The sequence below is a fragment of the Python bivittatus genome, unplaced genomic scaffold, assembly GCF_059951505.1.
Source record: "Python bivittatus isolate LINGU-HERP-01145 unplaced genomic scaffold, Pbiv_v1 ctg000210_np1212, whole genome shotgun sequence".
Taxonomy (NCBI): domain Eukaryota; kingdom Metazoa; phylum Chordata; class Lepidosauria; order Squamata; family Pythonidae; genus Python; species Python bivittatus.
The window spans coordinates 5,392,634-5,405,143 of record NW_028277053.1 but is presented as its reverse complement, the minus strand read 5'-3'; the positions used below and the strand labels follow the sequence as shown (position 1 = coordinate 5,405,143).

Sequence of the window (12,510 nt, the reverse complement as noted above, 5' to 3'; positions counted from 1 at the left end):
CTTTTTGGCAGGGCTGAGGAATGTTTTCACATTTCTCAGGCTCTGATCATCCATTTTTTCTACCCATGAATTGGATATAACAGAGTACTGCACTTTAGGGCTTTAACCTGCCTGAATACTGGACAGATTGCTCATTTCTAGACAGATTGATTCTGAAGTCTATATGCTGCTTGAATTGCTCTTAATTTGTAATCTTTGCTATTATATTCTGAACCTGGGAAATGTATTCCAGAACAGACATTTCCTCTGGAAGGTCAGAGGAAGTCCAGTATAGATTGCACAATCCAACAGTATCTCCCAAGTGACCTTTTTTCATTATGTTGAAGTTAAATGCAAAACTGAATTGATAACTGCTGTAGGCAAAAGTAGCTAAGATTGATTACAGCAAGTCAGGAAAACCAATTCATCATGACTGTTTTTGTAGTTCAACATTTTTTCTTGAACCTTTTAATAGTAGAAATTCAAGACACCGTCCACAAATGCAGTTGTATTAGTTGTGCGAAACTCTCCCTGGCATGTTGTTTTCTACCAGAAAATTTTTTTTGGCTGCAGTTGGCTTGCTGGAATGTGTGTTTTTAAAAGAATGTTCCCTCTAGCGTTAGAGCAGGAGTGTGGCTTTGCAATACAGGAAGAAACCCTGCTACAGTTTTTCTGAGTTGTCAGGATGTACCTGTAGGAGAAGCTTGATTAACTCAGAATTCTTACTACCCTCATCTTGGTGCCATGCTGGCATGGCGCGCTGCAGCTTCCCATAGGAGTAAATTGACCAAGAGAGCTAGCAGGCCTAGAATCAGCTGGGCGTTGCCCGATTCAAAGACCACAAATCTCAAATATCTTGAAGAGTGTATACCTGCTTGGGTAAAAGGAATTAGAGTGTTCATATTGTCAGCCTAATGCTAACTTAGCTAAGCTCTGCAACCAGCTGTTCCTGATACTCATCCAGCCTTGAGGGAATCACTTCTTAAAGATGGGGCTACTTTGAGAAGTGGTGAAACCAACCAAAGGAGTGACTTCACTGGCTGTTCTGCTGAAGTGCCATTGAAGAGGCAGTGCAAAACCTTATTTAGAAGAGCATTTTGTTCTTGTTTTCAATTTTCTAATTGTTACAATGAGTCTTGAGGGGAGTAGAGAGTTATCCTATTAACTGAGCGTGCGCTCTCTCTTCAGAAGGTCTAGACACTATTTGAAGCCATATTCACAAATCATTTTCAGTTATTCTGTCTGATGTCTGGAAAGGCTCAGCCTCTCCTGGGGGCACGTTTCATTGAGGTGGACTCAGAGGGGCAAATCCATCATCATCCAAATGCACTGAGGATGGGAAGAAGGAGAAGGCAACCTGCATTTTTCACATTCAGTATTTTGACAAGCCTTCTCAACTAGCCTGTAGAAAACAGCCTGGCAGCAGAAATCAGCTGAAACTTACCTCCTTTCCGAATGGAAGCTTCTGTGGGGATTTCTTGTTATTTTTTAAAAGGCAAAGGCATATGGGTCTTCTAAATTAGCCTCTGAGATGTTTTTGTCAAAATAGATTCTTAGATTCCTCTTGCTGGATAGTTGAAATTTTGCTTGCTGCAGTCATCCGATCACCAAGTGGCAGTTACTGTATCTGAAAGCCATGCTGTGCCAGGCCTTCTGGGTGGTATTTAGAAAGCCCAGTTTCCTGTGGCTTTGCTTTGAGGGGCTCCTATTCAAAGCTAATTAGGAATGGGACAGTATCCCCTGTTTTCAGAGGATGTCGCCCACTTGTGGTGGGATCAACTTATGCATTCTTGCCTTACTAGCTGACATATTACTCACTGGTTGAGCATGCACTGAATGTATTATTAGCCATTTCTTTCTATCACCCTGCTATCAAGTACCAGGCAAATCAGAAAATAGCCCTGGACTCGTGTGAGACTGTCTGCATATTGTTTACAGGATATTTTGGACCTGGGTAATATTTACTGTGTCGGAATTGCTGAGGCAGTAGTTGGTGCCACGGCCCAAAGGCTGCAAAACAAAGCCCTCTCAGTGTAGGTTTCCTTCACCAGTGCCTGGCAGGGGCAGCCCAAGCCATTGTCAGGACATGCTAGGAAGACTCTTGTGCTTGGCAGAATGCTTGAGTCTTTTCAATCATGAGATCTGAAGAAGAACCGGAGGACGGAGAGGACATGACTGGGGATCCAAGCTAAGAAAAGGATGGCCGAGATGAATACAGCAGGGCAGCGGAATTCCAGATTACAACGAGCAGCCTCCTTGGACTCAGGCGGGGTCTTTCTGTTTCTGTAGCTGAATGTGGGGTGCATTGTTTGCTCTTGGAACTCTAGGATGAGTTGCTGGTTTTCATGTGCTCATAAAAATGTAGTAGGTATCATGTATTTGATAATGAACCAAGCAAACTTTTGGCAGAGCAGTCTTAAATGTGTTCCAATACATATTATAAATTTGTTCCAATATGTATTGGTTGAGTTCCACCATTGTAATGTTTCTGTTTATAATTTTCTTTAATTATTGGTTCATTTACAACTACTTTTGCATCAAAGATGATGGATAAATTGACATAATAAGCTATTTTGTGTAGAAAAAGTTTGGATTTATTGACACGTGTTTCAAAGTATTTGTAGAGTGTTCAAACGCATTTTCACTGCAAACTCTGGTTTTTACTGTGACAAATCCTCCAGAAGTTTTTAAAAAAGAAATGTTTCTTTTGGTATAACTTCAATTTTTTTTTTTACTTGGATCATTAGAACACTTAATGAACTATTATATATTCAACTAAAGGAAGCATTCATTGCCCTAGGATTAAAAATCCAAGAGACATTTTTGGAAGAGGTCAATATATGTGTTTCAGTCTGGATGATGATGATGATGATGATGATGATGATGAAGATGATGATATCCATTCAGTTGTGTCCAATTCTTGGTGATCCGGTGGACCAGCTCTCTCCATATTTTCCAGTCTTCTTTCAGTTGTTTTATGCTCTGGTTGGTGTTGGCTTTGATGGTGTCTAACCACCATGTTTTTTGGCGTCCTCATTTCCTTTTACCGCTGACGCCTGGGTAAATGGGGAGGATTGAGGAAAGACTTGGCGACCTACCTTGTAAAAACCTCACCAAGAAAATTTTATGGAAAGGCTCTCAAATGATAATGCATATTATATGGAGAGGAAAGTGGCTGAAGTAATCCCTTTCTTAGCCTCAAAATGTCCCTCCCTTGCTGGGACTCCTCCATCTTGGAAGGATAGCTTTAACGATTTCCCAGTCCAATTAAGCTATATATCTGGTGCAGATGTTCAGTCCATGCTCAAAGCTAATGAGGCATTTTGGGGTAAGGGGACACATTTTGGGATAAGCAGTGGATTGGAATGTGTAATTCTCCCTGTAGATGCTTTGTTTCTCTGAATGTTTGATTTTGGCTGCAGATTTTGACAGAAATGGAAGACAACCTGGAAGACATTTTGGAAATGCTTGTCTAGTGCTGTATCTTCTTTACAGATATCCCATCACTTCCTTGGTGCTATGAGGAAGTGCACATGACTTCCAGTCCCATGTTTGTGTTTCTCTTGCAATGTCTGATTTGGGTTTGAAGGGGTGATTTGATTTGATTTGGCTTTGAAAGGATGCAAATGGCTCTGAACGGTGTAATGTGTTCTGCTTGGCAAGTGGAAAAAGGGATCCTTTGAAAAGTGCTGGACGGGAACGATTAAAGAGGAATAGGGTGACCCCATGCCACCCTAGTCCAATAAAGGCCACCATTAGTTGTTGGATAATGAAGTAAAATGTCTGGTGATATCTACACAGTTTTTGGTCATTGATTTTGAGCAGGGGGAACTGATTATGGAGGCTCAGACTATGGTCTGAGTTCTTTCTCTAAAGGGATGTTGACATACAGACAGATGGTGGCCTCCAAGGTACTTTGTTGAAGCCATTTAGAAAACAGAAATGCATGTGTTTCTGTGTTCATTTTTAAAATGGGTTGTAGAGAGGGGAAAGATGGAACTATAATTGTGTACAGCTTGTTTTAGCTGCCCTCTGAGATTCTGCTTGCACAAAGGAAGTCATCTGTTCTGTGCGCGGAAATGAGTGAAATCAGAGTCTGGCCTGATCATGTAGAAGAACAGCTTGTAAAGGATGGCCACAATGCAGGTTGGAAAATGCTTCTTCCTTGGTGTGTGAATGTGGCACTTGCTTCAAAAAAGTAAACTGTTCTCTTTGTCCTCTGGCAGCTCCTGTCATACAGCACCCTGTATAGCACTGCTGTACAGAGAGGATGTTCTCACTTGCTGTGTGGGCAGTGGCAAAAATAGTGCATCCAGATCTGCTCTTGTTTTTGCATAGTGCTTTTCTGATATTGACTGGAAAAAACACATTTTGTGCAAAATGAATGGTACCGTGGGTGACTGTAGTGCTTATGCCTTTTATTTCTGTATTGTCTACCTTCAGAACAGACCCATTACTAGATGAGGCAGATTCTCTGCTATTCAGACGGCTATTTTTTCCTCAACATGAGGATAAATCTCCAAGGGGTCTGGAAAACAGGAGGAATCTCACGAACAGTGCCAGTTCAAATTGCAGTTCAGATGCTGCTGCCATCGTGTGAGGAGCTTGGGGATCACACACACAAGACACGCACTGTTGAATCTGTGGTAGTGATCAGAAGCTGGGCTGAGGAAGGTGGAGAGCTTTTGAGGGAAAAAACTGATTAAAAACCTAGCCATGCTGGCCATCTTTTTCCCCCAAAAACAAGCTCTGGGAAGGTTGATTCTCCTCTGTACATAATATTATTTTGGTTCTGGGGGTAGATACCTCAGGCCACGTCTGTTTGAATAAAAGATTCCATAGGGAATTAGAATTGCTGAAGGAACACAGGGGGCTGCTTTACACAGTCTCAGAATATTTGCCCCTCCGGCATACTTTTCACCAGTGCAGTGCTTCCAAATGCGTTGGGCTCCATTCCCCATAGTCTCTAGCCATCATAGCTGACTGGAAAGCATCTCACTGGGGGAAGATTGTACACTCTGATCCTTTCACCCAGGGAGATGTTATCTACTAGGCAGCCAAAATGGGGTGGCTAAAGTGGCCATCCAGTTCCAACTTTTCCAACAGTTATTTTAAGCATAAATTGTAGAGTGTATTTAATGGATTTAGATTTAGGTTCAATCACATTCAGGTTTTTTTCCTTGTTTCCCCTTATTTATTGGAGTGCAACCTCCAGCGAGCCAGTTACAGGATTATGTCTTATATCCTCCAGAAATTGCATAATTCTAGTTTAACCAAGGTTGCAACTTTTGTTGAAGACGTTTGCATCTTGAAGAGCATTCAGGAGTATACTGCTCTTTGTCAGGCTCATATTATAGAAGAAATAATACTGTGCCTCAGTTAAGAAGGCTGCTAAAAATGCAATTAAGTAGATTTATTTCTTGTATTCTTAGACCAGAGAAATGCCTCTTCCAGGCAGTCTGCCTGCAAAACTGCTTAAAACCTGCCTTTTAAAGTGATTTCTCCTTTTAGCAATGTGCCAGATGAGCAACAATTCTTTTTTCATCTTTTTCATCAATTCATCTTTTTTATTTGCAGATACTAATCATTTGCATGAAACAAATGTTTTCTGGAATTTCTACTAGATTTTCCACTACTGACATTTATTATATTTATTCTGCATTTTTCAAACAGTTGACTGCAGATTGGAACAAATATGATGATCGTTTGATGAAAGCAGCTGAAAGGGGTGATGTGGAGAAGATCTTGTCTGTCCTTGCTAAAAAGGGAGTGAACCCCACTAAGCTGGATCTGGAAGGGAGATCTGCGTAAGTAAGAGAACTTTGATCTTAACTATTTTGGCCTCCCTTCTAACCCCTTCATCTGGACTAGATTTTTCAGAGGGATGTTATTCTAATAGACCTTATCAAGTATAAACTTGATTTAGTGTTTATTTCTTAGAAGCCTCCTAAGCCTTGGGAAAATGCCATAGAAAATTTTAAAATAAACAGAAAGTTGTTGGAGCTTTTATCCTGGGAAAGGAATTTCATATTTATAACTCATGTTGTATTTTTGGAATAACCAGTTTTATTTGAAATTCTGAAATTTAGGAATGTTAGAGAAGCGTTGGAGAGAGCCCATTTTGCAAACATTCTATTAAATGCTGACAAAATTGATTAGACTTAAACCTTTCTCTTTAATCAAATCTGGACATTCAAATGTGTTCATTTATTTAAGCCAAGGAACAAAACATGGCTCTGAAAAAAGGACTCAAATGTGCAGTTATGTGATGAAGGATATCTGACTTGTGATAGTATGTATGAAAAGAATTTCAGGTTGTAATCAAACACAAGCAGAAAATGAGGCAAATGAAAATGAGGTAGTCCTCAGCTTGTGTCCATTCACTCAGCAACTGTTCAACGTTACTGCGGTGCTGGAAAAAATGGATGTGTGACCGGTCCTCGAGGTTCTGGCCATCGCAGCTCCCCAGGGTCATGTGATTGCGATCTGGGTGCTCGGGTGCCCAGCTCATGACTGCAATGTCTCAGGGAGCTGCGGTCACATGATCACCATTTGTGACCTTCCCTGCCGGCTTCCCACAAGCAAAGTCAATGGGGAAGTTGGCAAGGAAGGTCACAAGTCGCTCTGGTAAGTCGCTCCAGCCTTTTTCCCCTCCCTCAGCACCCCTCGCCCACATGCAGCCTCCACTGACTCTCCCGGCCTCCCAGGACTCGCGCACGGCCTGCACTGGCCCTGTGAGGCTCTCCCCTGACGCTCACCAAAAAAGGAGAGATGTTGGTAATTTCCAAATCTTCTAAATGCCCAAAGCCAAGATGGCTTGAATATCAGCTGTAAATGACTCCACAGGATGGCTTTCTCTCTTGAGTTGAAAACGGTGAGCGTGATTATTGCTTGGGATATTCTGCAGAACCTATGTTGAACAACTTGTGGCAAGTGACCCTGGGACCCTGGGCCAGCTGAAATGTGCTTGATCGCAGCAGCTCCTGTTAACATCAAGCCTTAGATGGTCAGGACGGCTCAGGCAGCTGTTCAGAACTAAGCAGTGCTAGGAAAGGAAGTAAAATGTGGCCACCCTGCTATGGGGAGGCTCTAGGTCTGTGCGGGGATTCTGGCTGCCCCTTTTGTGTCTCAGCAGGGCCAGCTTCTTGGTTGGCATTAGGCTGTTCGGTGACTTGCCCCTTCCTTATTCTATTGGGGTCGATCAATCAGTAAATACCAGCAACTGCAAAACAGCTTTACAAATACGTTGTTGCAAGTATTAGTAGATTATATAAATTTCAGGATTTAGTTCTGCTTTAGCTATAGCTCAGAAGATGAGCTACTGTTTTAAAGACCAGCTGCTACTGAAAGGTACTTAATCTTGATATTTTTCTTCTAAAATGTATCTCTTTTCCCACACACTTGTGGAATAATTTCAGCTGTAGAACTTGGGAACAAATTCCATTGGACTCAGTAGGATTTACTTGCACAGAATGGAATTGTACAGGTGACCAGGACATTTTTTTACCTTTTATTTTGCTCAGATTCCATGTTGTCGCCTCAAAGGGTAACCTTGATTGTCTGAATGCTCTTCTTGTACATGGAGTTGACATTGTGGCCACTGATGTAGCAGGTATGATCTCCTTATTTAAAAGAACAATTGCATTTTGTTACTAAAACAAGAGGTATTGTGTGTCTGGCCCTGTAAGCCCATTCAGTTCTATTTTGCTTTTTTGTTGCCTGTAGGTTGGAACTCTAGTATCTTATTGGCAGAAAACTAAAAAAGAGAGAAAGAAGTTGTGGAACAAGTTACCCTGCAGTACAAATCAATTTAAATTAATTTAAAAAATAGTTTTGTTCTCTTTCCTTGAGGTATATAATTTGGTTAAAATATAGTGACCAAGTTTAATTTGCATTTGTAAACAACACAAGGTTACCTATATATGTATAGGTCGTGTGTGTGTGTGTGTGTGTGTGTGTGTGTGTTTGGAGATAGGTATCTGTTTGCTTATGTATCTAGCATATATTTCCTGGCTGTGTTCAGAGTTTCCTTGTTGCTGTCTTCTCTTCAGGAAGGAATGCTCTACATTTAGCTGCAAAATATGGACATGCGCTTTGTCTGCAAAAACTATTGCAGGTATTGAATATTTGACAAATTGTTAAATGTTGTGTAGAAAAGAAAATACGATAGGGAATTTTGTTTCATTGCATGGGAAAAATTCATGGCCTTGATGAGCTGTATAGATACCAGATGTCCAGTGGGATTTCAAAATAAATTCAGAAAAATAAGCAGGAAGCTGAGTAACTTTGCCCAGGAGAGGCGCTTTCTGTGTATGAGATGAAGAAGGTCAGTGGAGGTAAATGCAGAAATCCAGGTCTAGTACTTAGCAATTCTGTCCATGGGGTAGGAGGAAAAAGCTTCTCTTTCAACACTTAGAAAGAAGCCCTACAAATCAGAAGAGACCGTGTGGAGTTGCGGTCTGATTTTGAAGAAAGCTGCATCTGCTAATGTTCCCGTAGACATTACTAGAGTAGATATGATGTCACATATAAAGTTTGGTTCTTACATGAGCTTTCCTGATCCGTGCGTGCAACATTTTCGAATGAAAATGTATTTGAAGTGCTTCTTGAAGTGTTGCCAGGTTTAGATTCTGCTGCTATATTGGAAGTATTAAATATCAACAAAATGGTAATAAAATATGTTTGGCTGTTCTGCAGTACAATTGCTCAACAGAAAATGTGGATCTGCAAGGACGAACTGCTCTTCATGATGCGGGTAAGGGATATGCTGCATGTATAGCCAGAATTCCTAATGTTACAAGAGAGGTAGCCGAGGTCTAACAACGTGGAAAAGCTAGTCATCAGTGCAGATGCTGTTTCTCCATAGAAGAGGATATGTGTAGCTCGGGGTCGAACTGTGGAGTCCTCGGGGTTCTCTGAGCTTGGTTGTTTGCTTGCAGACATCTCATTATCTGGCTAGGTCACATCAACACAGCGTTGGTGGGGGAGTTGTTTTTTCCTTGGTAGTTCCTAGATTAAGCTGTTGTTTACTGCTTGATTGTATGTCTGGTGATAATCTTGGTGTTAATCTCTGCTTACCCAGGCGGTGATTGCTGGTGAGGAGATGTTCTGGTCTTTTTGTTTCCTTTTTATCGTCTCTTTTGAATAGTGTGTAGATGTTGTTTATCTCTATGTGCCTGTGGATGGCTGACTTGTCTGAATACCAAGCTTCCAGGAATTCCCTCACATTTTTGGATTTAGCCTGGTCTAAACCTGGATTTGGGTTTTGGATTTAGCCTGGTCTAAAATGCTGACAGTTTCCCAGTTGAAACGATGGTTATGTCTTATGTGTTGTGAGATTAAGGAGTTTTCATCATGTCTTCTGACTGCTAGCTGGTGTTCATGGATGCGCTCTGCAAGCCTTCTGCCTGTCTGTCCTACATAGTAGTTGTTACAGTCCTTACACTGAATGTTGTAGATGACTCCTGTTTTTTCTTCTTGGGCTACTGGTAGAGATTAACACCAAGATTATCACCAGACATACAATCAAGTGGTAAACAGTACCCTAATCAAGGAATACCAACACAGGCAGGGCATGCCACTATATATAAACAAAGAGCAAACTCCACTCCATTCTAGCACTGAAGATGTTACCTAGCTGGGTAATGAAATGTCTGCAAGAAAACAACCAAGCTCAGAGAACTCCAAGGACTCCACAGATGCTGCTTGTATTTCACCAAAAGATAGATGATAATTGTTAAGGCAACTTTTTTTTTATATCTCAGAACTTTGAAAATAATGCATTCTGATTGCGAATTTGGTAGATGTATTGCAATGAAAATCTCTAGATATTATTTAAACAGTCTAGAGACTTGATCTACAGATCCTACAGCCAATAAATAGCCTACTAGTAGCTGAATCTTGAATTTTCCACCAGTAATATCTGTTCTTTTGCTCCCCAAAGCGATGTCGGACTGTACATCCAGTATACAGTTGCTGTGTGACCATGGAGCCTTGGTGAACGCCAGAGATGCCGTGAGTCCTTTCAGAGTCTTCTTCCAAGATTGGTCAAGTTCCTTGTTCGTTTTCTTCTTTTTTAATAGTCACTTCATTAAAGATTACATCAATAAAAACTAACACAAACTAAAAAAATGAAAGAATAAAAAAATAGAAGGCGCAGAAAAGGAAAAAAAGAGAAAAAATAGAAAGAGAAAAGAAAGGAAAGGAAAAATAAGACTATAGCAAAGAAAAAGAGACCCTCTTTTAAGCATTAGACTGGCCGAGTCTTAGCTCAGGCTGACCTGCTTCTTATTGTCACAGAGGTCCTCTGGGCTTCAGGAGCTGGGGAAGCACAAAAAGCAAAGCCCTCACTTCCACCACAGGGAACCATGTTTGCTGCTAAATTTATTACTATGAAGCAAGTTTATACACCACCCATCTCACTATATAAGTGATTCTAGGTGGCTTACAAGTAAAAAACAATAAAAAATGATAAAAGTCTTTACAAAAATATACACAGTTAAAAGATGGAGAGAGGATCCTCAAGCCACCAACCGCCCTCAGTGCTGCGAGCCCCCACTGGATCCCCATGCTAGTTCACAGAGCCAGGTCTTAATGCTCTTCTGGTAGGCCAGAAGAGTGGGGACCAATCTCACCTCAAGGAGCAAGATGTTCTAGAGCAGGGGGGACAGCAGAAAAGGCTCTCCTCCTAGATCCCACCAGTCAAAATTCTTTAGCTGACAGGGTCTGTAACACGCCCTTCCTCCTGGACTGGGTGGGATGGGCCGATGTAACCGGGATGAGACGGCTCCTCAGGTAACCTGGGCCTATGCCAAGAAGGGCTTTAAAGGTCATAACCAACACCTTGAATTGGACCCGGAAGCAAACTGGCATCCAATGCAGCTCACGCAACAGCGGTGTTATACGTGCAGCCCTAGAGGCCCCCATAACTGCCCACGCTGCCACATTCTGCACCAGCTGCAGCTTCTGGATACTTTTCAAGGATAGCCGCATTTAGAGTGCATTGCAATAGTCCATACAGGAGATGACCAGGGCATGAGTGACCGGGAGAAGGGCTTCCTAATCCAGGAACGGGCGCAACTGGCACACAACACGGTGTTGAGCAAAGGCCCTCCTAAGCCATGACTGCCATCTGCTCCTTGAGCAGGAGTTGTAAGTCCAGGAGGACCCCCAGATTACCCCATCATCACAACAGGTATAAACAATTTTAGTAACTCATCACCTTTTCTTAAAATAACAACAAATGATCTCTTCTGCTCGTATCCCATCTCTTATCTATAAACAAATCTATAAAGCCTCATTAGTTCAGTCCTGATGTCAGCAAAAGCCCATTAAGGGTTACCAGAGATAACAACATGTCTATTTTGATCAAGTAAACCAACTTTATATTCCTTGCTTTTACTTCTAACAATCTTGATCTTTAGTCCTTTCAAACACTGTCATAGAACTTAATTTCTTTTCATTTTTTTCTTTGTCCCTTCTCACAAAATTCTTCAAAGCTTTAACAAGCTTCTTTTGTAAATCCAATATAGGAAAATTATCCAGGTCATGCTCTTGGTTTATTATTTGTATATCCCTTTTAATTATTAAGACATCAGCTGTTTTTTTTTTTTTTTGGTATGTCCAGTGTAACACCTTTTTCCATGTCATTGTTGTAGCCTGTTACTTTTAAATTCACTTTCAGATCAGTCTCAGTCTTGTCAGGTAAAACATGCTCCTCTTCCATAACATCTTTTAAACACAATCTATCTATAGAGGCAGATACTCTTAAAATTAACTTCTGGGTCCATAGTTCAAAAATATCCTTCAGTATGTCCAACGTTAAAATACTTTACATCATTCTGTAATTGTAAGTCAAGTTTAAGTGTCTTTCTCCTTTAATTACAATCTTTAGTTCCCTCTAGTGTCCAATTTTTAAAGTCTTTTTTTTTTAAAGAAATTCAAAACAAAAACATTTTCCCATGGGAAGGATTCTTTATAATTAATTCCCAAATCTTATTACAAATTAATCTGGACCCCTAATCCCTTTGTAACTTTCTAAAATCAAAGTTTTAATAACCATTATATATATATATATATATATATATATATATATATATATATATCTTAAACTTGTAGTTAAAACTTCTTTTGCTAAGGATTGAAGGAAACTTACCCAGTGCTGTAAAACTTATTGATCCAAGGGTTCCTAATAGCTGAAAAGCAGTTAACAAGCAATTTCCAAAAGTGATTAGAAAAGGAAGTATGCAAATGTAGTGTCCTTTTGAAGGCACCGACCATGGTTTGAGCAAGATGGCTTTTCCTCATCTCCCAGAGCTCTAAACCCACCAGAGACTGCTGTTTTGCGTCCTCCTCATGAGGAGCAGCTGACTGGAGCACTTGTGGACAATCTCAAGCCCTCTCCTTGTCCGGAGAGGAATTATCAAAGGGTCAGTCTACTTGCTGGCTCTTCACTTTGCCGCGGTCATCAGCTCCTCTTTTCATGGAGCAGTCTTCAGTCTGCCATTTCTTCCCCAGAAGGCCAAGTTCCTT

General features: G+C 40.9%; 1 protein-coding gene across 2 annotated transcripts in view; it reads left to right on the top strand.

Moving 5' to 3' along the window:
- Positions 1 to 12,510, top strand: part of UACA (uveal autoantigen with coiled-coil domains and ankyrin repeats) — a 51,952-nt gene that overhangs the window by 13,184 nt on the left and 26,258 nt on the right. The window contains exons 1-6 of one of the 2 annotated variants that reach the window (XM_007432019.4): positions 1,948 to 2,343; positions 5,653 to 5,786; positions 7,503 to 7,591; positions 8,031 to 8,095; positions 8,677 to 8,734; positions 9,923 to 9,993. In XM_007432019.4, coding sequence (XP_007432081.1) covers positions 2,308 to 2,343; positions 5,653 to 5,786; positions 7,503 to 7,591; positions 8,031 to 8,095; positions 8,677 to 8,734; positions 9,923 to 9,993 — 453 coding nt within the window. In that variant the 5' untranslated portion in view covers positions 1,948 to 2,307. Of the gene's footprint in view, positions 1 to 1,947; positions 2,344 to 5,652; positions 5,787 to 7,502; positions 7,592 to 8,030; positions 8,096 to 8,676; positions 8,735 to 9,922; positions 9,994 to 12,510 lie in introns of those variants that run through there. The other variant, XM_088139261.1, reaches the window with a different exon arrangement.